Raw genomic sequence first — 24,987 nt, forward strand, 5'->3', positions numbered from 1 at the left:
TTTTTGCTATAGAGTGTGTGTGCTCGCCAGAAAGAGAGAGAGACAGAGAAACAGAAAGTGAGAAATCACCCCTCAGGGGGGTTGGCCACGCCACAATCCCTTCTCCTCCATTCTCCTCTCGGGATCTTGGGCACACACACGCACACGTACCTGGTGTGAGTTTAAGCCATGGGGTCCAGGACTCGAACTGCAGTCGACCACATGGGAGTCCAGCGACAAAGCTATTACTCTAACTGCTGGTCCCACCACGGACATATTTTCTGTCACTATATATTAGTTTTATTTTTTTATAATATTATGTAAATGAAGCCCTATAATATATATTCTCTCTTTTTTGCCTTTTTTTTTTCAATCAGCTTAATGCTTTTGAGATTCATTCATGTTGGAGGTATAAATAGCTAATTTCTGTTTGCTAAATAGTGTGCTATTCTACTGATCTACATCAATTTGTTTATCTGTTCACCTGTTGCTCGACTTTCAAGCTACTTACAGATTTTGACTATTAAAAATCTTCTGTGTATGAGACCAGCGGGTGGCATGGTGGTTAAGGTGCTGGATGCTCCTACATGGCTGATCACGATTCAAGTCCTGGACCTGGTGGCTTGCTTTCTCACCTTCTCTCTCTCTGTGTCTGTGTGTATCTCTCTGGTCAAATTAAAAATGAATGAATGAAATAAAGTTAAATAAAGAATTTAAAAAAATCTGTGTATGTCTGTCTACAAGTCTTTGTGGGGTTGTGTATTTTTGTTTCTCTTGGAAACATAGGAGTGGGGTAGTTGGGTTTATATGGTCAAATCTATATTTAAATAAATAGAAAACTTGCCAGCTTCTAAAAATAGTTTTTTCATTTTACATTCTTATTAGGACCATATAAAGGCTCCAGGAATTTTATTTCTTTGCCTTTGATATGTCCAGTTTTTAAAAATGTTATTGTGGTTTTCATTTATATTACCTAGGTAATTACTGATACCAAGCGTCTTTCATTTGCTTATAAAGCCTTTTCTACATATTAGTTTGTGAAGCATCTGTGTTGAATATTTTAGCAGATTGTTTGTGTCGAATAGTATTTTTATTGAGTTGTAAATGGTTCTTTATAGATTCTGGACAGAAATCCTTTACCTGACATATGAGTGTATATATTTTTCCTCAGTTATGGCTCTTTTCCTTTTCATTCCTTTTTGTTTTTTTATTTTTTTAAAGAATTATTTTTATTTAATTTTATTTATTCATTCATTTTATTTTAATTTAACCAGAGAGAGAAAACAGAGAGAGAAAGAGGGAGAGAGGGAAAGTGAGAAAGCAAGCTGCTGTTTTGCTTTTTTAATTGCCAGAGGTAGAGAGAGAGGAACAGAGAACCCCTCAGTAGGATATGTTCATTCTGCAATCCTTTTTCTTCCATTTCTTCTTCCTGTCAGACACATATCACACACATCCAGCAGAGATTTCGACTGTGATTGTATTAAGGGGTTTATCCTCTTTCCTTTTTTTTTTTTGAGAGAGAGAGAGTATAAATATGGAAGAAAAAAGCTTGTTTTGTTTCTCTCTCTCTCTCCTTTTTTTTTTTTTTCTTTTTTCTTTTTTTGAAAGATCTCACCATAGCCAAACCTCCCAGTTAGTTTGAGTTACTGGTGCACACCAGTGTGCCTCACCTTCCAAGCAGGCCTGGAAACTGAAGCCGGGCCTGCGTGTGGTTCCAGTTATGCATAGCAGTGTGCTGCCCTCTATTATACCTACCTGGGCCATTTTTCATTTCTTAATGAAAGAGTAAATGTATTTAATTTTGATAAAGTTCAGCTTTTATATATTTTTTTCTGTTATGGCTCATTCTTTTGTATATCCTAAGGTTGCAGTGGTTACTCATATCATTTTTTCCCTAAGAGTGTAAGAGTGTGCTATTAGATATACGATTAATGTATACATGCATACACAGTAAGAGGTAAGGATTGATATTTCTTTTTTCTATATAGATATTTATATGCTTAAGCATTATATTTTGAAAATACTTTAACTTCCCCCCACTGAATTACCTCAACATCATTGTAAAAAATAATTAACCATACTTGCATGGGACTGTTTCTGGACTCAATTTTATTTCAATGATTTATTAGTCTATATTTTTGCCAATAGCAAATTGCTTTGATTTAGTGTAGCTATGTAGTACGTATTGAAATCAGGAATATTGGTCTACCCACTTTGTTCTTTTTAAAATTATTCTTACTGGGGACCAGCAGAAGGTATAATGGTTACATCTCTGGACTCCCACGTGGCTGACTGCAGTTCAAGTCCCAGACCAGGTGGCTTAAAACTCATTCCAGAAGTGTGTGCGCGCATGCCCAAAACTCCCAAGAGGAGAATGGAGAAGGGATTGTGGAGTGGTCATCCACCCTAGGGCATGATTTCTCACTTTCTGTCTCTGTTTCTCCAAAGAGCACACATGCCCTATAACAGAAATCTCTCTCCTTCAGGGGGGAAAAAATTCTTACTGTATTAGATCCTTCCTGATTTCTTATAAATTCTATAGTCCACTTGTTAAATTCAGCAAGAAAATCTTTTTAGATTGCCTTTAACCAATCTAATAGACTAATTTCGAGAAACTGATGTCTTAACAATATTGAATATTTTCTGCTTTCTTTTAGTAATATCTTATTGCTTTTAGTATGAGATATTAAGTGACTTTTGTTAAATTCTTTCTTAAGTATTAATGCATCTTGATGTAATTCTAAGTAAAATTTAAAATATCAATTTGTTGCTAGAATATAGAAATTTACTATTATATAATGACTGCTCAGTTCATTGAGTTGTTTTCATAGTTGATGTTAGGTATAAGGTTTTAGTATAGGCATAATTTCTTCTTTTCTAGATTGAGGAATAACACTAGTATGATGAGATTTCTTGTTTGCTTTGTTTTTATTAAGCTCTGTGTGTATCGAGATGATTATTTGGTTTTTCTTTTTTATCACGTCAATTTGATGAATTACATAACTTATCTTAGTGTTTTAAACCAACCTTGCATTTCTGGGACAAACCTTACATAATCATAATATATGATTCCTCTAATAAATTACTAGATTTCATTTCTTAATGTTTTGCTAAGGATTTTTTTATAACTATAATTGTAAGGGATATTGATATATAACTTTCTATACTTGTGATGCTTTTGTACAAAGGTATTTGTATTAGAATTATGCCGACCTCATAAAATGGGCTGGGAAATGTCCTCTCTTCTTTCTGTAAGACTTGTGTAGAGACGGGTATTATCTGACAGTAGTAGAATTCTGTATCCAACAACTGCAGAGTTTTCTTTTCAAGTGCACTTCATCTTGCTCTAGTGTATGTTAGATAATACACACACACACACACACACACACACACATACACACACTTACTGATTTTTTTTTAGTTGCTTTATCAGTTACTGAGAAGGAGGTGTTAAAATCTTTTATTAAGGAGAAAAATAGAGAGGCAAGGCATTTATGGGACAAATAACTGGGTTGTACTCTGATGAAGATAACGTGTATAGTATTCTCAACTGGACTAGTGAGAGAGATACATACATGTTGGAATATTCACTTTGCAAGCTAAGTAACGTATGTGATTGTATGAAGGAAATTGAAATAAAAATATATTAAAAATCTTTTATTTTTATTTCTCCATTTAGATTATTCCTTTTTGTTTCATATATGTTGAAACCATGCTAGAAGGTGCATACATACTTAGGATTTTTCTGTCTTCTCAATGAATTGACCACATTAGTTTTATAAAACATGTATTTCTCAGAATACTCCTTGTCTTGAGATCTACTTTGCTGATATTGATATAGCCACACTAGCTTCCTTATGCTTCCATTTGGTATCACTTGCATATTTTAATTCTTTTACTTCCAACCTATCTGTGTATTTATATTTAAAGTATGCTTTTTAAATCATAATGGGTTTTGCTTTTTTATTCTGTTCGCCAGTCTCTACTTTCAAATTTACTGATATTGATTCCATTTGAATCTAATGTATGTACATTATTGTATTTAAGTTTGTCATTTGCTGTTTTCTATGTGTTCATCCTCATCTTCAGTTGCTCTTACTGCTTTTTATATACTGATCGTCTGTTCTCTTAGTGTTCTCTTACTAAAATTTCTCTATAAGAATTTTTCTATTACATTTTTATCTATATCCACTATATTTTCTTTAGTTAGTGGTTGTTCTAGGGATTGCATAACATTCTTAGTTATCACAGTCTGTTTTGAGATAGTATTGCACCACTTCACAACATTTATTCTTTGTCTTATACCAAAGCCTTACACCACTGATAATGACTGATACTTTGCAACAATATAAAAATTTACTTCCCCTCTCCTTTGTGATATTGTTACCTCTTATTTTACTTCACCACACTTCATCAACCCAGCAGTGCACGACTACATCTTTTTTATCTTTTATTATATATATATATTTTATATATATATATATATAATTTTTATTTATACATTCAATCACTGTATATTATTACAGCTAAAAAAATGAGATTTCCTGGTTTGAATGCACTGTATATTAGTCTAGTTAAAGATAAAATACACGTTATCATCAACAGATAATTCTTTCATTTTTGTGTCCCCTAAACGTTTTGTTTCTTTCCTTTCCCCCTCAGCATCTTTTCTTTAGTCATCTATATTTTAGAAAATAAAAAGAAGAAAGCACCAAAGTTTAAAATATTTAGTCACAGATTTACTATTGCTCTTGCTTTTTGTTCCTTCTCTTAGATCTGAGTTCAGTTTGTTGCCAGATATTTTTTGTGTGAAGAACTTTTTTTTAACACTTTTGAAGTTGCAGATCTGATAAATTCTTTTAATTTATATGATTATATGTATACTTTACATTCCTTTTTGAAAGATATTTTCTCTGAATATAGAATTTAGGGTTGATCATTTTTTTCTTCCAGTACTTAAGAATGCCATTCCACTGTTCTCTGGCTTCCATCATCTCTGAGAGAAATCAGTTTTCATTTAACTATTGTTTTCCTATTATGTCATGTGTGTATTTTTCCTTATTCTACTTCCAAACGTTTTTCTTTTTTTTAGGAGAGGTTTTCGCTATAGGGCGCGTACGCTCGCCAGACAGACAGAGAGAGACAGAGAGATAGAAAGCGAGAAATCACCCCCCAGGGGGTATGGTCACGCTGCAATCCCTTCTCCTCCATTCTCCTCTCGGGATCTTGGGCACGTACGCACACGCGCCCGGCGTGAGTTTTAAGCCACCGGGTCCAGGACGCGAACCGCGGTCGACTACATGGGAGTCCAGCGACATAGCCATTACGCTAACTGCTGGTTCCCTCCAATGACTTTATTTTTTTAATTTAATTATTTCAATTTTTATTTTTTAGTTTTGTTTTAGGGCACAAACACTGCCAAAGAGAAAGAGACACAAAGTGAGAAATCATCTCCCTCATTGCCACCATCCTGCTTTTGCCAGTCTCCTTTCAGGATTTTGGGTACACATGTGCACACACCCGGTGTAATTTTCAAGTTGCTGCTTATAGGACTTGAACTACGCGATTGGCAATTTGGAAACCAGCCACCTTAACCTCCACATCACCTCACCTGCTGGCCCTCAATGACATTAAAAAAATAATAATTGGGGACTAATTTTCCAATTCTAGAATAGTTATTTAATTCTTTTATGTTGTTTCCACTTCTCTAATGGGACTCCCTTTCTCTATGCTTATTTTGATATATTTTTTTTCTTTTAGTTCTTTCAACATTTAATAATTGCTTTTCAGATTTTTTTTTTCTCCTACATCCAACATCTTAGTAGAGGGCTAGTTCAAAGATTGCTTTTTTCCTGATTATTCACATTTTTCTTGTTTCTTTACATGTCTGGTAATTTTTGATGATACAGTAGCATTATGGATGAAATATTGTAGAGGCATTGGATTCTTTCATCTTCTTCTAAAGGGTGTTGCTGTTATAGCACACAGTTAAATTACTAGTTGATTCCTTTGATCTTGGAGACAATTGGTTTCATGCTTTGTGGGAAGAGGCATAGGCCTATTTGACTTCTACTCTTAGTCTTATTTCTAAGATGGACTCTACAAAGTTTTAATGGAAAGCCCGGGATGTTTCCCAAGCCTCTTTACTTGGTCAGATTCAGTCTTCTAACTCTGTCTTCTCTAAGGTGGACAGCAGCTGAAATGTCTACTCAACTTTATTTTTCATTCCATACTTATTTATTTTTCCAAGGGCATTATTTTATTTACATTTAATCATTGTACATCTTTTAAAAAATTTACATTTAATCATTGTATATATATTTACAGCATATCATATGGGTCCTCAAAGCACGAATGTCTTGCTACTGAACATTTTAGTACATTGTCTTTTACTTTTTTCAATTCTGGTTGTTGACTCCCAGGTGTTCTTGCTGCTTTGAACTCTGCCCTTTGACACCTTAAGTCAAAAAGGCACTTGACTCCTACCTGAGTCCTAGGTGTACTGTGCCTCACAGACTTGAGAGTACTTCTAGTAGAAAACGTGTGTACCCACGAATGTCATAGTTCCCCTCTTTCCAAAGTTGTGTTTCCTCTAGTTTCCGTCTGTTCTTTTACACTTCCCATGCCTTTAAATTCTTCCTTTAAAAAAGTTTGTTGTCAATTTATAATTGTTATTTGTAGGAAGGTTTATTAGAATTATTTGCTCTACCATGATCAGAACTGAAATTCCCAGTGTTGTAACTTCTCTATAATACTCTGATTGTTACTAACCTTTTCTTAAAGAATTATTATATTTAACTTTATTTATTTATTTTGATTTATCCAGAGAGGGACAGAGTAAGAGAGAAAGGAGAGAGGGAAAGTGAGAAAGCAAGCTGCCAGGTCCAAGACTCAAATTGTGGTCACCCATGAGGGAGTCCAGCATCCCAACCACCATGCCACCTTTGGCCCCATTTGTAACTAACTTTAATAAGAGATTTTCTATTTGACTCACTTATATTTAATGTTTCAAGTACCACCTTTTTATTCACATATGAAATGGAGTTGTCAAAACATTTTATATAAGGTTTAGGGTAACAAAATAGGTGCTCACAGAAGGACCAGAGGTTGATCCTTCCTCTGCCACTAACTAGCTACTTACCTATGAGTGAATCTCTTCTGTTGTCTCAGTCTTAGTTCCAACACTGTAGAATGGAGGCATTGAATTTTTAGGTTGTTAGAAAAGTCATGACATATTTTTCTGGTTGTCTATGCAAAAATGTGTCATGACCTTTCTGACAACCCAATATATCACTGCTTTTCAAACTTGTTACAAGTATCAGATTCTAGATTTTCCCTGGAATAGTTTTTAAAAGGTTTTTGCCATAGGGCATGTGCACTTTCCAGAGAGAGACAGAGAGGGAAAGTGAGAAATGAACCCCAGGAGGGATGGTCACACCACAATCTCTTCTCCTCCCTTCTCCTCTTGGGATCTTGGGCTGACACAAACTTGTGCCCAACATGATTTTCAAGTTGCCAGGCCCAGGACTCAAACCACGATCAGCCATGAGGGATTCCAGAGCCTTAACCACCATGCAACATGCTGGCTCCACTCAATAGACTTTTATAAAACTATAAACACATTGAAGCAAATCCCTGACTATAGAGGGTGTGGAAATCAACCTGCTCATTGTATCTACCCACATCACCCACTTCTACAGTGGCACAGAAGGTCCTGTGGGACATCCTGATCTCCATGGGGCATAGTCTGAAAAAAAATTAAGCCTAGATGATTTATATACATAATATTTTACCAACCTGCTTGAGGGTAAAGGTGGCTGAATTCTGCTTTTCTAAATGTGCCTGTTTTTGCTAGGCTCTGACATGGGCAGTTGTCACCTTTGGTCTCCCTTCTGCTTTAACCAACTCAGTGTCCCCTTCCTATCCTTATCCCTCCATGGGCAGACGTTTGCTGCAGGTATTTGAGAAATCGTGTATCTAAGGGATTTCCTGCAACTGTAGTTAAAGTAGCACCCAGGTACTGCACTATGAGCACAGCCCATCCCCACCTGTCTCCAGTTCCCGTCTCTGAGATGTGAGCAATACTTGCCTCCACCTAATTGCTCCTATGTGGGAGGAAAGCAATTAATAATCTTGGAGCTGCACTGATCACTGATCGTTTATAAATTCTTCTCCATCTGTAAAATAGCAGCAGACAGGCTCAAGAAATCCTAATTTTGCATTGCCAGTTGGTAGTTTTGTTGCCTTAAAAGAAGCAACAAAATGAACAGGTGCTGGGCACTGCCCACTTCCAGACAGTGTTGCTAACTCCCACAGAGCACTCCACCTCCAGGCTTGGAAAAGGATTGCGAGGTAAAGTGGGAAATACAGCCCACACTGTCAGCTTCATCTCCTCCTGTCTCAGCCCTTGTTTCTTCCACCCTTTCCTTACAACAACAGAACTCAACTTGCTCAAAGAAGGTGATTTCCCTTGTAAGGGAAGGGAGTGCCCAAGTCAGACCCTGGAAGAACAGGCACAGTCTTTTCTGGGCATGTGAATGCAAGGCTATGTAAAAAGGTCTCTACACAAAGCAATGTCATGATGGATGATAATAATAATAGTTAACCCTTTAAAAGTATATCATAGACCAGAGGGAACCAGCAGTTAGCATAATGGCTATGTCGCTGGACTCCCACGTAGTCGACCGCTGTTCACGTCCCGGACCCGGTGGCTTAAAACTCACGCCGGGCGCGTGTGCATGCGTGCCCAAGATCCCGAGAGGAGAATAGAGGAGAAAGGATTGCGGTGTGACCATCCCCTCTGGGGGGGGGGGATGATTTCTCACTTTCTGTCTCTATGTCTCTCTCTGTCTGTCTGGTGAGCGCACGCGCCCTATAGCAAAAACCTCTCCAAAAAAAAAAGAAAAGTATATCATAGACCAGACATGTGCCAAATGCCGTTACATGGTTTATCTCATTTATACTCAACAATTTTAAGAAGTAAGGAATATGAAAATAAGGATGCTGAAATTTGGAGAGATTCAAGGGCTTTCTGAGGATGCAAACTAGCAAAGGGGAGCTCTCTGGCAGCTTGACCCCATATTCTGCATTCTTAGCCACTCTAATGACTGATGCTACATCCAGTACTTAGTCTCTGTTACTGAGACTTCATCTTCTTATCACTATGTGTGGAAGATGAAGCTGGAATTTCCTCTGCCTCTCCTTAAACTAAAAAAAAAAATCATTAAAACTTAGAGAAACAGTCTGGTTCCATTGCAGTAAAGGCCATGTCACTAGGTCATTGTCAGATAGTTCAGATAGCTCTCTCTGGTCATGGACTCCTTGTCAGTGTAAGAAACCCACAGTAGCACTTTAGTAATGTGTGAATAAAGGGGTGAAGCTGGGTGGCCATGTGTCAGAAAGATTGTGGGAGAGTCTAATATCTGTCTGAATTCTGTATTGAGTGAAGTGAACTTCCCTGGAGTGAAGTGAACTTAGAGATATGTCTATCAATACATTCACAATAATCGTCTACCTTTTTCCATATTAGCAAGTCGACTGGTTAAAGAAGTAAAGACATAATAAAAATCTTCATAGTACTATTTCCCAGGTATTTATATTGGGAGAGATTTAAAGTTAGTATTTTTATGTTTTTTTCAGAAAATATGATCTTATCTCTGAAATAAGTACCACAATTTAGATGATACTTTGTACATTTTCAAAGATAAAGTTGAATGAAATTTAGATTTAGATTTTGCTTTAGGTAAATAACTAAGGTAGCTTTTAAATAGATCAGAGCCAAAAATTGAATTGTAGGAAAAACAAAAACAAAAACAAAACAAAACATTGGTAAGAGAGACTGGAAGGAATGATAGGGCAAAACCATTGATTAAAACACTCAAATCTTAGTATTGTTCCTAGCTTGGTATAACTGTTGGGCAAATCACTTTACCTCTTTAACTTTGGTTTCTTTTGTGAAAATGAGGGAATAAATGCTCATGAAAATCTTTTCTAACACATCCAATGTGATTTTATTTTTCTCGTGGTAAAATACACCTGCATTGATTGTGTTTGGGATTTAGCAGGAAGCAGATGGGTGAGGGAGCATAAAATGGTTATTAATAATATGAACTTTGGAGCAATTAGGGTTTGACTGTTGTTAAATTGCTTATGACTGTGACTAGTTACTAACTTCACTGTACCTTAGTTTTCTCATCTATATAATGGGGATAAAATGTACCTATTTCATTGTGTTATTGTGCAGGGTAGATAAGTTAACATGTCAAGATGGACAACAATGCCTGGCACATGGTACATACTGTAGAAGGGACTGCCTTTATCACTGTAATAGTGCCACTGTTGACTTCTGTTGCAGCCTGGTTGCTTTTAGGAGAGGTTGCAGATTTCCTTTTTAATACTGAGAATTCCCTGAGATCCTTGGGGAATGAGGCTTAGAATAGCATGTGCAGTTGTATTTATAACCCCATGAGGAGCAACAGGCCAGCTTTATTACAGCCTGCCTATATGCATTATCACCCACACAGACCGACTGCTCTTCCTACTACTCTCTTCCTTTTATCCAACACAAGAGAAGCAGCCTCCTGGCAGATTTCCGAGTGAAAGCTGCAGATCCTCTTCTCTCTTCACCCTGAAGAGTGAGTTAGGGTTCTCATTTCTGGATGCAATATCTGATATATGCACAGTGGTTAAGGGAAATCTAGCTTTATTACTTTTCTAATATTATGGCAAGTTATTTTCTGTGCCTCTGTTTCCTCTCTGTACAATGGGAATAATAACAGTGCCTATTTCACAGTGTGGTTGTTACATCTAAACAGGGTAATGAATGCAAAGTCTAAGAAGATACCTGGCATACATGTTTAGTATATAGGAAATTTATAATTACTATGTGACTAGACCAGATGAGGGAAATCTTTGCTCTGTGGTTGACTGATGACTCACTGGAAACAAAACCAAGGGCCATATACTAGTAAATTAATGATAGTTATTAATTTTATATGGCTGGCCCCATAGTGCAGTGGTTAAGTGCTGTGCTGGAAAGCTGGATCCCACGTGGCCAATTATAGCTAGAATTTTGGTCCTCACAGCTTAAAAAACATGCCAGGCACATATGTGTATGGGCCAAAAATCCTGACAGAATGGGGAAATGAAGGAGAGAGGATAGCAGCATGACTTCCATGCTGGGAGGCACTTTCTCTCTCTCTCACTTTTTGGTGACTGCATATATCCTCTGGCAATTAAAAAAATTAGAAAAAATTATAGATGAGAAAATATCCATGCATTGACTTGCTCATGTGAAAAGAGAGGTTGCAGGTTTCCTTTTTAATACTGAGAATTCCCTGACACTACTTAAAATGTAAAAACTGGCCTAAAAGAACAAATTAAAATGGAATCTTGCACATTGGAAAGAGCTCCAAAAGATGTCTAATCTAACCACTCTTGCCGTGCGTGTACCCCCTGGACTATCTCCCAAATACTTAGCTGGTCTTAAGGTAAAGAGAGCTTAATTTTGTTCTTCTTGGTCTCTGGATCTCTTCCGTATGTGACACTACTTCCTATAGCTGGATGCTATCTATACCCAAAACATAGAGGCATGAGGACACTGCTCATTACGGTGGTTTTCTGATGGGGTGGGATTTGCACAACATAATTGAGTATTAGTGGGAAATATAATCTCTTCTGACATTAGGTTTTTGGTCCTACCATGGTGCTAGACACTACCAGTAGTGTTGAATAAAATGACAAAGAAATGATCCTGACCTTGAAAATGTTAAACGAGGAGACAGAGATGGAGAGTTTAAGGGATTGACCCCAGAAACTCAACTAGCATACTGAAAAGAATTCTTTCATCCCCTTTCTCTGGCTCTCCAGTATAATGATTAGAAATGCAGGCCCTAGACCCTGTAGTCTTTGATTTAAATCTTGATTCTACCCATTATTTGTAGTACGATTGTCAGTCAATTGTGTGCTTGCCCTTGCCTCAATTTTCTTAGTTAGGAAAAGTAAATAATAATAGAGGTTTTGGGGCCCCTTTGGCACAGCGGTAATGCAATGCTCTTTGAGGCTAACCTATAGGAGAATGTTTCAAGTCCATGTCCAGAGACCTTCCTGAACATGTGAGGCACCTGTGTGCCTATGACCCAGAGCTGGCTGAAGCTGGGGATGGATTGTGGCATGAAGGCCCTGTAGGGAATAATGTACCTCTCTTTCTCGCTCACTCAGGGAAGAAAGAAAGAAAGAAACCCTAAAAAAAAAAATGATAGCAGTGTTGTGTGGATTAAATATGCCTGAGGCACTTAGGACAATGCCTGGTACGTAAAAAACACTCTGTAGTGTTTGTTATTAATAGTCTTGCAAGAAATCTAAGGAATGTCCATGCTTACCCAAGCTATAGGATAATGTTTTGTTCAGGCTTGTGCTTAAAAATTATCTTCTATCATCTAAAATATGGCTTTTAGGGCCAGCTTATGGTGTGGTGGTGAAGGTAGCCAGATACCATGTGGCCAACTGCATAGTTCAAGTCTTAAACCTAGAGGCTTTAGAAATATGCCAGATGTGTGTGTGTGTGTGTGTGTGTGTGTGTGTGTGTGTGCCCAAAATTCTGAAAGGCAGGAGACACAGAAAAAAAGGAACTACAGTATAACCATTCTGTATGGGGGATACTTTCTCACTTTCCCCCTTCTTTGGTGAGTACACATGCTCTCTGGTAAATTAAAAAAGAAGAAGGAGAAGACCATAGCTTTTTATTTCTTCTTAGCTTCCAATTTAGAGGTGATTGTCAGGACCCATCTGTGAATTAACTACTGTATTCTTCTCTGGAGTCACTGTGTGATTTCTGGATAAGAGGAGGAAATTATTTCATGATTCCCATTATTTATCATTTCCAATGCAAAGGTAGGTAGTCTGATGCCTCCTGACCCACAGGGTGCAGAGAGAACAGTGGGCAATTAGACAGGTAGTTCTGCCCCAAGGCGGGAGGGAGCTCTGGCAAAGGACAAGAGAGAACTATTTTGCAGCACATGGAAGGAGCCCATAACGTGAGTTAAGGGGTTAAAGAAGGACTTTCTGATTAAGTGATTTCTAGGCTGAGATGTTGATGATGACTTAGGTTCTTGACTAGTATAGACAGAGGAACTGGAGAAGAGAATTCCAGGTGCAGGGAAGACTGTGTGAATGTGTGTGGGTGCTCAAGCTCTGGAGAACACTAAGTATTCAACAACTTACCAAAAATTTAACAAGTGTTTATTAAGGGCTTATGGTGCAACAAACACTGTTTTACATAATGGGGAGACATTAACTTACAACACTTCTTTGTCATGGAGGTTGTAGGAGAGAATGGAAAAATAAAGATTGGTGCTGTGCTGAAAACTATTTAAGGAAGGGTGATCAGGGAAGCCCTTAGTATGAAATGACAGCCAAACTGAGACCTAAACTATGTGAAAGAGCCAGCCCCATAAACATCTGGAGGAGGCAGAAGGGACATCAAAGGAAAAAACTCAAAAGCAGAAATGGTCTCAGTCTGATGGAGAAACTGAAAGTGGGACAGTGGGCTCGAGTGGGGAGGGTGAGGAGAACATAATTCAAAGGGTTTTATTAGGATGGCTATTATAAAAAAGATGAAAGATAACAAGTGTTGGTAAGGGGTATGGAGAAAAAAATAACCCCAGTATACTCTTGGTAGGTATGTAGATTGATGCAGCCCCTTTGGGAAATGGTTGGAGGTTCCTAAAGAAATGAAAACCAGAACTACTATATGACCTATCAATCTTCTTGTAGGTATATACCCAAAGGTGATGAAATTGTTGTGTCATAAAGTTATCTGCACTGCCATGCTGACTGCAGTTTTATTCACAAGAGCCAAGATATGGAACCAATCTAGGCAAACAGGAATGAATGAAAAGGGTAAAGAAACTATGGAGTGTGTATATGAAACACGCCTACAATGGACCATTATTGAGTCTTAATAAAACCTTGCTGTTTGCCACAACATGGATGGACCTAGAAGGCACATGCTAAGTAAAATAAGCCAGATACAGAAGGAAAAAATATTGCATGATCTCACTTTTATGTGGAATCTGATAAAACAAGATCAAATACACAGAAATATATTAAAAAAAACATGATTATTGGAGGAGGGGAAAGGGATATGTGGGCAAATGTCAGTCAAATGATACAACATAGCTAATATGTAGGATAAACAAGACTAGAGGTTTAATCTACAACTTGAGGGCTACAGCTGATGAAATTGTATTGGTCAGAGACTTTTAGATATTAGGCTGGTGCAAAAACAATTGTGGTTTTGGACTGTGAATTTTAAATCATTTTAACTAGGCTCAAACATTGTTATTAACCCAAACAGAAGCCATTGCAATCAACAAATTTTTGTCAATGAGGAATGACTCTGCTTATTCCTGTAGCATAAAAATCCATGCTCTGGAATTCCACACACTTTTGGGTAGTATCTTCTGTATCCTGCTTGTTGGGAAGTGTTTTCCCTGCCCAAAGTTGTCAGGATGTCTGAAGGGGTGGCAGTCAGTTGAGGAAAGGTCAGGTAAATATGGTGGGTAAGGCAGAACTTTGTAGCCCAATTTGTTCAACTTATGAAGTGTTAGTTATGCGACATGCAGTTGGGTGTTGTCGTGAAGAAGAATTGGGCCCTTTCTGTTGACCAGTGCTGGCTGCAGACATTGCAGTTTCAGTACATCTCAGATTTGTTGAGCATACTTCTCAGATATAATGGTGGCCCTGGGATTCAGAAAGTTGTAGTCAATCAGACACCACCAAACAGTGACCATGACCTTTTTTAGTATAAGTTTGGCTTTGGGAAGTACTTTGGAGTTTTCTTGACCCAACCATTGAGCTAATCATCACTGGTTGTCATATAAGACACATATCACAATCTAATCAAGAAATGGTTTATTGTTGTTGCATAAAATAAGAAAAAATGACACTTCAAAATGACAACTTTTTGGGGGGACCAGCAGATGACATAATGGTTACATTGGTGAACTTCCATGTTCGAGTCCCAGACCCAACGGCTTAAAACTCACATGAGGCGCATGTGTGTGTGAGCCCAAAATCTCGGGAGGAGAAAGGAGGAGAAGGGATTGTGGTATGGCCATCCCCCTCTGGGGGGTGATTTCTTACTTTTTGCCTCTCTGTCTCTCTAATATGTGCACACACCCTATTGCAAAAATCTCTCAGAAAAAAATAGACTTTTATTTTTAATTTCAGTCAGCTCATGAGGCACCCACTTACAGAGCTTTTTCACTTTTTCAATTTGCTTCAAATGTTGTACTATAGAATAGTTAATGTTGAGTTCTTTGGCATCTTCTTGGGAGGTTGTCAGGGGATCAGCTTCAGTAATTGCTCAGTTGATCATTGTCAACTCCCAATGGCTGGCCACTCTACTCCTCATCTTCAAGGCTCTTGTCTCCTTTGCAAAAGTTCTTGGACCATCCCTGCCTGCACATTAATAACAGTTCCTGGGCAATGTGTTGTTGATGTTGCAAGTTGTCTTCAGTGGTTTACTACCCATTTTGAACTTGAATAAGAAAGTCACTCTAATTTTCTTTCTGTTTAACATCATTTCCATAGTCTAAAATGCATATAAAGTAAACAACAAGAATAAGTTATTCACCAAAAAACAAAGTGAGAAATGTGCATTAAAATGATATATAACATACCCACATTTACGTAAGAATATATCTAATGTCAAACAGCGGATTTCAACAATGTAAAACTGCAATTACTATTGCACCAATCTAATAAGATTTTAGCTCTTCTCATCATGAAAAGTAACTGTGAGATAATAGGTATGTTAATTTGCTTCACAACAGCAATCATTTTGCTTCTTATATGTATGCTGAAACATCATGTTGTTAAACTTTAAACATACACAATACAACTTACTGAAAAAAAGAATTCAAAGAATGTTTGAATAGGATTGTTGATGCTGAGGAAGATTCAGGACATTTATAAACTAGTTATAATCTACACACATTGAGTCTCATTTAAAAACTAGACACCTTGTAGGTAATCTTAGTTTCAAATATCTCTTCTCTGACGTGAGGGTTGGCTCTGTGTTTTAATAAATGAAACAAAAGCATATCCCATTTTCAGTGACTACAATTACTTAAAAAGAAAATCTGCTGATTATTGACCAATACCCAGTTATGAAAACATATGGGAACCAGCAGTTAGCGTGATGGCTATGTCGCTGGACTCCCATGTAGTTGACCGTGGTTCACATCCCGGACCCGGTGGCTTAAAACTCATGCCGGGCACGTGTGCGTGCGTGCCCAAGATCCCGAGAGGAGAATGGAGTAGAAGGGATTGCGGCGTGACCATCCCCCCTGGGGGGTGATTTCTCGCTTTCTGTCTCTATGTCTCTCTCTGTCTGTCTGGCGAGCGCACGCGCCCTATAGCAAAAATCTCTCCAAAAAAAAAAAAATGATAAGTCTTTTAAAAGTTCCAGAGGCCAAGCCTGTGGTGTGGTAGGTAAGGCAACTGGATCCCACATAGCCTACGGTGCTGTTCAAGTCCTGGATCCTGCAGCTCAAGAAATACACCAGGCACATGTACATGTATGCCCAGAATCCCAAAAGAAGGGAGAGAGATGGCAGAGAATGTCTGTGGGCATGAGCATTCCCCTTTGGGGGTGTTTTCTCACTCTCTTACTGTCTGTCTCTGGCAACACACTTTCTGGCAAAAAAAAAATAAAAATAAAAATAAAGTTCAGTGAAATACATACTATACTATTAAAACTATGCATGGATTTCGACATTTATTTTTGCCCTGAAATAAACACATGCTTAGATTCCATTTTTCAATGAACTTTCTGATGTACCTTCCTATAAGCAGTGTAAGTCAGCAGGGCTGCAACACAAGGGTTGGTTATGTTGATTGTGAGTGTCCTAGTGGCTTCTCCTGGTGTCTAGCCCTGAATTTCTAATTACTGCCATGGTCTGTCTTCTCTTGTTTCCCCCTTCAGGGACACCTTTGTGTTTCAAAAAGCTGTAATATCTTTCTATCCAGCTTGAGCTTGCTTGGATCCACACAACTGTCCATGCTCTTCTCTTCCGTGTGCCCGGGTTGCCTATCCCTCTCTTGGGTCACAGAATTCACACTCATGGCTTTTTGTTTGCTACCAGTTAACAGCTTCGGGGATGATGAAGAGCCGTCCACATCTTCTGACAGTGATGAGGAGGTGATCAAACAATTTGAGATTTCCGTGTCCCGGTCCCAGAGTTTCCGTTCAGGAGCATCTGAGAATGGAAAGCAGACAGGATTGGAGCTGAAACCGAAATCGAGCCGTTTGCTCTCTACCCATGAAGAAGGCAGCACGGAGGTGTCTGCCTGTGAAGGTAGTCTTTGTTTACACCCTTCCTTTATCTAGCCCAGGACAGCCAGTGGTGAGACTGTTTTGAGCCCCCTCACCGGAGAATCTAGAGGGAAAGCAAATAAGGCGGGTGGCAGTGACTGGGATGGGGAAAGGGGGTTTTAAACCCATGAGAAGGCTGTCATGCAGGGAGTTGGGGGGGATTGGATCAGAAATGGGTAACTCTTGACCCTGATTTGTAGGATCCTTTTCTTCCTTGTAGGTTTCTGCTTCATAAATTGTGAGCATGAATGACTAGAACAGTATTTATCAAGATTGGTACCATCTTACTCTCTTCTCTTCAGTAGGAAAATTCTGCACACCTGTTCACTGATTGAGAGATTCTGTGCCTTGTTTCCCATTTAGAATCATGCAGTTAATTTTCTGCACATCTGTGTAAACTCAGAAGACATTTTGAAGGTTTTAATAGTTTTTTTAAACACTTTATGTTGTTATAGCAATAGGTATTTGTGTCTCCCAAATAAAAATCAGTATTATTGTAATATCAAATAACTCTTTCAAACAGCACATACCCTGCATCCTCACCCTCAGGCCTTGTGGTGGTTTCTGTACCCGCACCTGCATGAGAATTACTGGGTGGAAAAACAAAAACAAAAACAAAAAAACCCCAGAATTACTCGGTGAGGTCATTTTATGCTTTCCTCTGAATCTTTACCCTAAGTTTATCTTTCACAAAAATACCCATAGGGAGGATAGGCACAGCTCGTGATGGTGGAAAGGCTACCCACTAAGGATACCCCTCCCTCCTCACTACATACAGAAAATAACCAGAGAAGAGATACAACAAGAACGGTATGATATTTCTTAGTGCTTTTTTCAAAAAGGTCAGACATCTCTAGTTCCTTTATGCCCAGAGGCCTGAATAGACACAGACACTGGAACAGGAAAGGGTCTGTGCATTGCATTTGGTAAAAAGCTAATGTCACATTGTACACCTTCATGACCAGTTCTCAATGACCTGAATTCCCTAGCCTTTTTCTTCTCTCCTTTTGGGTATGTGGTCAATCAAACCAATGGGGCATAGAAGCAGATCTTCCAGGTTTTTAACACTGGGCAGAGAAAAAGGAGAGCACAGAAGCTGTGAAAAGATAAAAGAGGAAAAAATTTTGATTTGGCAATAAGGACAGGACAAGGAAAAAAAAAGGGGCCGGGGAGGGAGAAAGGTAGAACTAACAAAGGAAACCTAAATTTTTGGCAGAAATAACTTGCTATCCATCATGTAGTTTGACTTTCTGACACAGGCCAACATAACATTATGTTGCTATTCTTTTTAGCCCAAGGTAAGCTAATAAATGAAGGCCTTACATAACCAAACCACAGTATCTGTGGCTGCTGACTCTCTGTCATGTCCTCACTCTCGCTCTCGTTGTTTTTCCTCTGGTGTTACATCATAGCATTCCTTTCTCTCTATTGAGAGGGCAAATGTTAGCTAATGAAAGTTAATAGCAGTTGATTCCCTAGGAGTTGCTTGTTTAATTCTAAAGCTAATGGCCCCATTTCCCAGAAGTCCAAGCGTCTGGTTTCTGATTTACACAAATGGCTGAGTGTTCTGACAACTATTCTAACACCCTTGCCCTTCCTGGAATTAGCAATAACTTATCTTTTGTCATAGCTGGTAATAGTGAATTTTTGACAGATGGTGATTTTAAAAAGGTAAAAGTTTTCTGTTGGAGACAGGAAGAAGTCCACTACATTGGATGAATAATCTATAGATTTGGGAGAAGAATCAAGATTTTCATAGGAATAGCGGCAAGCCAAATTTAGGTTGTCAAATGTCATGGAAATGTTAATATAGTTTTTATTGCTTACTTTTTTTCTGTGCCATTTCTTTTTGTTCATCTTTACCTCAGTATATTTGCTTCTGTGATAAAGAATAATGAAAAGATTAAGCATGCACCCCAGGAAGGACTTTTTTTTTTTTTTCAGACTGTTCTCTTTTCATTTGGCTATGTAATTCTACTGTAAACCCAATTTCCTAAAATCAAATTTACTTGTAGGCAATTCCCCCGCTTTAAAAATTCATTCAGAAGTATTTGCCAGTGAAATTAAAGGTTTAAATCCAAGTAAAACCAGAACCATGAATGAGCTATTAGTTTATTGTCTCATATTTCATTTTTAACCAAGATCATTCTAGATTCAGTGGTGAGGTTTTTACAAGTGTATTCCAGTCAAGGTCTCTTGTGTCTCTATTGCCCATGGCTTGTCACTGCATTCTTGACAGCATCAAAGTGGGTTTCGTCTAAGTGTTCTGGATCAGAAGCTATGCGTGAGGTCTTTAGGCATGAAAGGTGGGCTGTGGAGTAATAGAAATCACCTCCTCTTTTGAATGGTCACCTCATTTTTGCTTGGAATACTAAATTTTAGGATATTTTATAACAGCTAGATATTACCTTTTTGGTCTCATCAGAAAGATAAGAATCTCTGCTAAGTTTTGTTTGGGACAGTGTATCCATCATGGTTCAACCAGAGAAATATTGGGCTGTTGGGAAAGTCGTGATGCATTTTTGCATAGAAAAACATGGAAAAATATGTCACGACTTTCCTGACAACCTAATAGAACTGGTATAAGTATAGATAGATGTATATACATACAGTATATGTACATACATACACATGTGCATGCATCTCATGAGTTGTTTGGAGAAGAAATTTGTGATTATCAGGGCTAGCGAGGCAACAGAAACATACCACTCTAATTCTATACGGCAGGTTGTCGGGAAGGGTAGGCTGAAATTCTCAGGCATTAGCTAAATCTATAGTTCTTAGTTGAAATTTCTTCCCAAGGGAAGCCTCAGTTCTCTTAAGATTGGTTATATAGAATAATCTTTACTTAAAGTCAACTGATTATGGGCTTTAATCACATCTATAAAGTTCATTCACAGCAACAAATAGATTAGTGTTTGATTGAATAATTGGCAAATGTAGCCCAGCCAAGTTGACACATAAAACGGGTTATCATTGATGGTAAGTAGAAATCTTTACATATGGGTGGTGATAGGAGAGAGAGACTTGGGCATGTGAAAGTAATCAGACAATAGGGTTTTATTCTTTCAAAGTGGGATATGGAATAAACAAGTTGAAGAATTTCTTTGCTAAAATAAATATGGGTGATGTCATGTAATTATGTCTTTTAATTTCTAAGGAGCTAAGATACATTTCTCTGACAACAGGTGACTACTTTAGTACATGTGTGCATGGTAACCCGATCTTCTTTAAAGATTGCTTTATATAGAGGTGAATCACCTTTCCCTTTCTTCCTTCTTGCAGTTTGACTTATACCCTAGATTTGCTTTTTCTAATTCATTCGTTGCTTGTCAGTCATGGAAAATGGTTTGTTACATTAATATAGTTCTCATGTTTTTCAGTTATGAATAGCTTTTCAAGGTTTAATGTAGCTTTTGAAAATTCCCTTATTACTGATCTAGGTATTATCACAGTAGGAGTTAAAGTCATGAGACAATTTTATGGGGCTAATTTCTTGGCAAAGTTAGATTTTGTGCTGAAATCCTGCTGGGTGCTATACACGTTGATGGATGACCCACTGTTTAATAGGACATTTTACCATTCATGTATGTGAGGAATGGGTGTGCTAATTAGAGACTTAGGAGGAAGTTCTGCTTTATGTTGTAGGTTTTTGCATGTGGAGTTTCCCTTGTTCTGTCATTTTCTGTGGTATTTTAAAAATGTATTTGCCAAGTAATTGAAAGTGTGAATGTAAAAATTTTGTGGTATCCTATGAAAATGTTTCCAAGGAGTCTGGAACTGAATTATTAAGACTAATAAGGTAGGCATGGGAATTTCTCAGTGCCTTACTATGGATTTAGAATATTCCAAATCAGGATTCTGAAGTTGTGCCCCAAGGACCCCACCTGCTTAAGGGTGCTTTTATATGGTTGACATAGGGTGATAATATACGTTTTATATCTGAATACTTACTGTGGATGGATCATGTACTATCCGATGGACCGCTGGCACCACCACATAATCTAATGTGTAAGTGACCCAGAGCCAGTAGAATTGCTGCACACCTAGCTACTTTAAAGCTATGTGAACTTTTAGTGAGACCCACCAGCAGAATAAGACTATGTATGTGTATTCTAGCTGAGGTTATCAGGTTAATGGGAAGAAACAATTGTCCTTACACAATGCGCACAGAAGAGCTGGATTTATGCCATCTATTTTTCCATCCCAGTCACTCGTCTTGTCTGTGTCTCCAGTTTTCTTTTATTCTGGGGTGGGGGCTCCTAGAGGACAGTGGAGGCTAAAAAGATAAGGAGACCTTAGTTGCTCTTTGGGTGTGTGGGACAAGTCAGCGTGAAGACTGTTGCTTCAGAAGACTCAGTTTTTTCCTTACTATCATCTGAGGGCAACCTCAACATTGGGGGAGAAGAAAGGGATGAATGGGGAAAAGGTTTTACTGGGAGAGAGAGAGTGAAGAATTACATTAAGGTGTCAGGGAATGTTCAGGAGATGTCACAGCTTCAGATAGGAAGGAATGGATAGGAGAGAGGGTTTGAGGATCGTGTGGACAGAAAAAGCACAACCAGCACTTTTGTGAGCCTGCGAGACTAGAAGTGAGAAATTTGGGAAGTGGTGGAAAATGGGGTTTTGATGGGTTAGATGAGTCCCATTTGAGTAAGACAGGTAAGCAAGGCTAGTATTTATGGAAGGCCAGCTGGTTAACAGGTGGGCTAGTATTTCATGTGTCCACAATGATCCTCTGATGGATTTTTATCATTTTTAGATAAGAGGACAAAAGTTCAGAGAGTTTAGATATTCAAGTTCTTAAGGTAGAGACAGGATTTAAATCCAGAACATCAGGCTGCTGATGGCATGGGAATGAAGAGCCTGGATCCCACATGGCTGCCTGTGAAGTTCAAGTCCAAGACTTGGCAGCTTGAAGAACACACTGAGCACATGTGCGGGCATACCTTAAATCCTGAAAGGAAAAATAGAGGAGGAGGGATTGTAGCATGACCATTCCACGTGGGGGTGATTTCTCACTTTCTTACTTTCCCTCTCCACCTCCACCTGGTGAGCACATAGGCCCTCTGGTAAATTTTAAATAAGTAAATAAATGAACCCAGATCATCTGAACCCAAGTCCAGTATTCTTCCCATGGATCAAATATAGAACGTTTCACTTGGTAGAACCATGGAAGCCTTCCGAACAGAGGATGATATGGAATGTGAATGTGGAAGAGAGAAGGAAGGGCCATAGATCAAGGGACCATGTGCTCTGCACATGAGATTATGGTTTTGGTTCTCTAGATCCATTCCCAAAGTCTTGTGCTCACTTACTCCAACCAAATGCTGTGCTTGTTTCATTCTTTATATTCATCGTATTAGAAAGTATTAAGCATTCTGTACCCCATGTCAGGAGCAAAAGGCCTTTTTGATGATATGAACCAAGGTTGTCCACTCTATGAGTAGAATTATGTTTCTGCAATTGTTATTGGTATGGATTTTGTTTTTGCAATTTTTATTGCTGTGGTTGCAGTTGTTCTTTCTCCAGGTTAAAAAAACAATACATTTGAAATGCCATCCTTTGTAAAAATTTAGATTTGAATGGGGCCAGCCATCTGAGTTATTCTGAGAATCTGTCTTATGGTGAAGATGATTCCATTGCTGCCCACTCACAATCCCTATATGAGAGAGGGGACACCAGGCATCATGGCGCATCTCACCACGAGACCAGTGTGGTCCGAAGCCTCAGTCGCCACTCCACAGAGGGCAGCTTGGAAATGGAGACAGCTTTTAATAACCGGGGGTTTGAAGATTCCTATGCCACTGACAGCTCTTCCCTGTGGAGTCCAGAGGCAAGTTTTCCATTTACTCTTTTCTTGCTTTAGTGCTGTGTATTCCTTGGTTCTCTCTCACCTCTCCCTCCTCTTTCTCCACTTGTTTCCTTCCTCTTTCTCTCTCCCCACAAAAATAATGTTCTAGAAAGGAATTATTGTTTTGAAAAACAAAGACCTGAAGAACACAGATTTAAAATTAAATTTTTGTTAAGATAACTAAAGCCACTATGGAAGTTGGTAAGAGTCATAACTAGGACCAGTAGATGGTGTAATGGTTACGTCACTGGACTCCCACATAATTGACTGCAGTTCTACTCCTGGACCAAGCACCTTAAAACTCATGCTGAATGCATGTGTATGTGTGCCCAAGATCCCAAGAGGAGAATGGAGGAGAAGGGATTGAGGGGGTGATTTCTTGCTTTCTGTATCTTTGTCTCTGTCTCTCTGGTGAGCACATGCACTCTGTAGCAATAATCTCTCTCTAAAAAAAGGAAAAAGAATCATAGCTAAATTTATTTCAAAATGAAAAAAATATAGCAAAAATATAAATAAATAGGAATAAGAATGGTGGTAGAATAGACCCAACCAGTCAGACTTTTCTATTATATAAAAGCTTTTTATAGCCTTAATTTTCAGTAAAGGAGGTTTTAGTTCTGTAGAGAGATAGTTTATTTCCTTTATGGTTTCAATTAAGTGGAGTCTATTTTTATTTACCTTGATGTATGAATATTTGAATATGAATATTGTTTAAAAACTGAACTAAAAGAAAATGGCCTTCCAAATGAAATTAAGATATGATGAGGATCTTACAGTATGAATATATTTGTTAGCTCTGAACTGAACTGAAAGTTTAGAGGAGAATGTTAGTCTAAATGATCTATTGTTTTTTCCTAGAGAAATAGAGCAATGGGCGTTGATGTTGCTTTTTGGAATAAAATCTGATAGGAAAAAAAAAACCCTTTTCTAAATTTCTTTTTAGCTTAGTCTAGAATAAGTCTAACCATCCAGAGTTATAATTAGAGATGATGATGGTAGTAGCTACCATTTGTTGCATACTTCTAGATAACAGGCACTCCAATAAGTGTTTTATAAACATGATTTTATCTTACAGGCATTAGTGGTTATTCTTCATTAGATAGATCCCTCCTATTATGATTATATGACATTGGAAGGTGTTAAATGGTGGTATTTGTTTCCTATTTTGAAAGCAATTTTGATGAAATAAGTCATACAAGATGACTTGTTTTTAGAGATGGAGGAAGAAGTAGAAGAATGATTGTATTTTCTTAACATTAGTCTGAGAAAATAAATAGGATGAATTTCTTATTAGGTCCTAGACTATCTTACATAATAAATGATCAAGGAAAAGGGGAAAAATCACAGAAAATGATGTTCCACAGCCTTATGTTAACATGTTAGAGTTTAGAAACAGTAGGGAGTGAACTGAATACATGTGCATTCATGCCCCATTTGGTGTTTCTGATAAGGACCAAAAATGGTAATTTGGATATGTGGTTGTGGCTTGTTGAAAGGCAGGACATTAATGTAAGTTTTGTTGGGAAAAATAAAGTGTCTACTTCGCCATCAGTTTATTGCTAAGAGTCATATAATCTTACATGAAAATGTCTAATATTTAAAAATATTATTTTTGGCTCTTTCATCACAAAATTGAAATAGAACCATTTACTTGCCAATGGATTCTGTCTTCTTGATAATTTGTGCCATCAGGCTTAGAATTGCCTTCTCCAGGTAACCTCCCATTTACCTGCCTCCTGGAGCTTTAATAGAAGATTTGGTATTGAGGATACTA

General features: G+C 38.0%; 1 protein-coding gene across 1 annotated transcript in view; it reads left to right on the plus strand.

Annotated features, from left to right (window-relative positions):
• The window catches only part of SYT16 (synaptotagmin 16), a 93,779-nt gene that overhangs the window by 47,382 nt on the left and 21,410 nt on the right, over nucleotides 1-24,987 (plus strand). The window contains exons 2-3 of the mRNA XM_006161773.3: nucleotides 17,130-17,342; nucleotides 22,939-23,195. Of these exons, the coding sequence (XP_006161835.1) occupies nucleotides 17,130-17,342; nucleotides 22,939-23,195 (470 nt within the window). The remainder of the gene's footprint in view (nucleotides 1-17,129; nucleotides 17,343-22,938; nucleotides 23,196-24,987) is intronic.

This window comes from Tupaia chinensis, unplaced genomic scaffold (genome assembly GCF_000334495.1).
Source record: "Tupaia chinensis unplaced genomic scaffold, TupChi_1.0 Scaffold138921_1, whole genome shotgun sequence".
Lineage (NCBI taxonomy): Eukaryota > Metazoa > Chordata > Mammalia > Scandentia > Tupaiidae > Tupaia > Tupaia belangeri.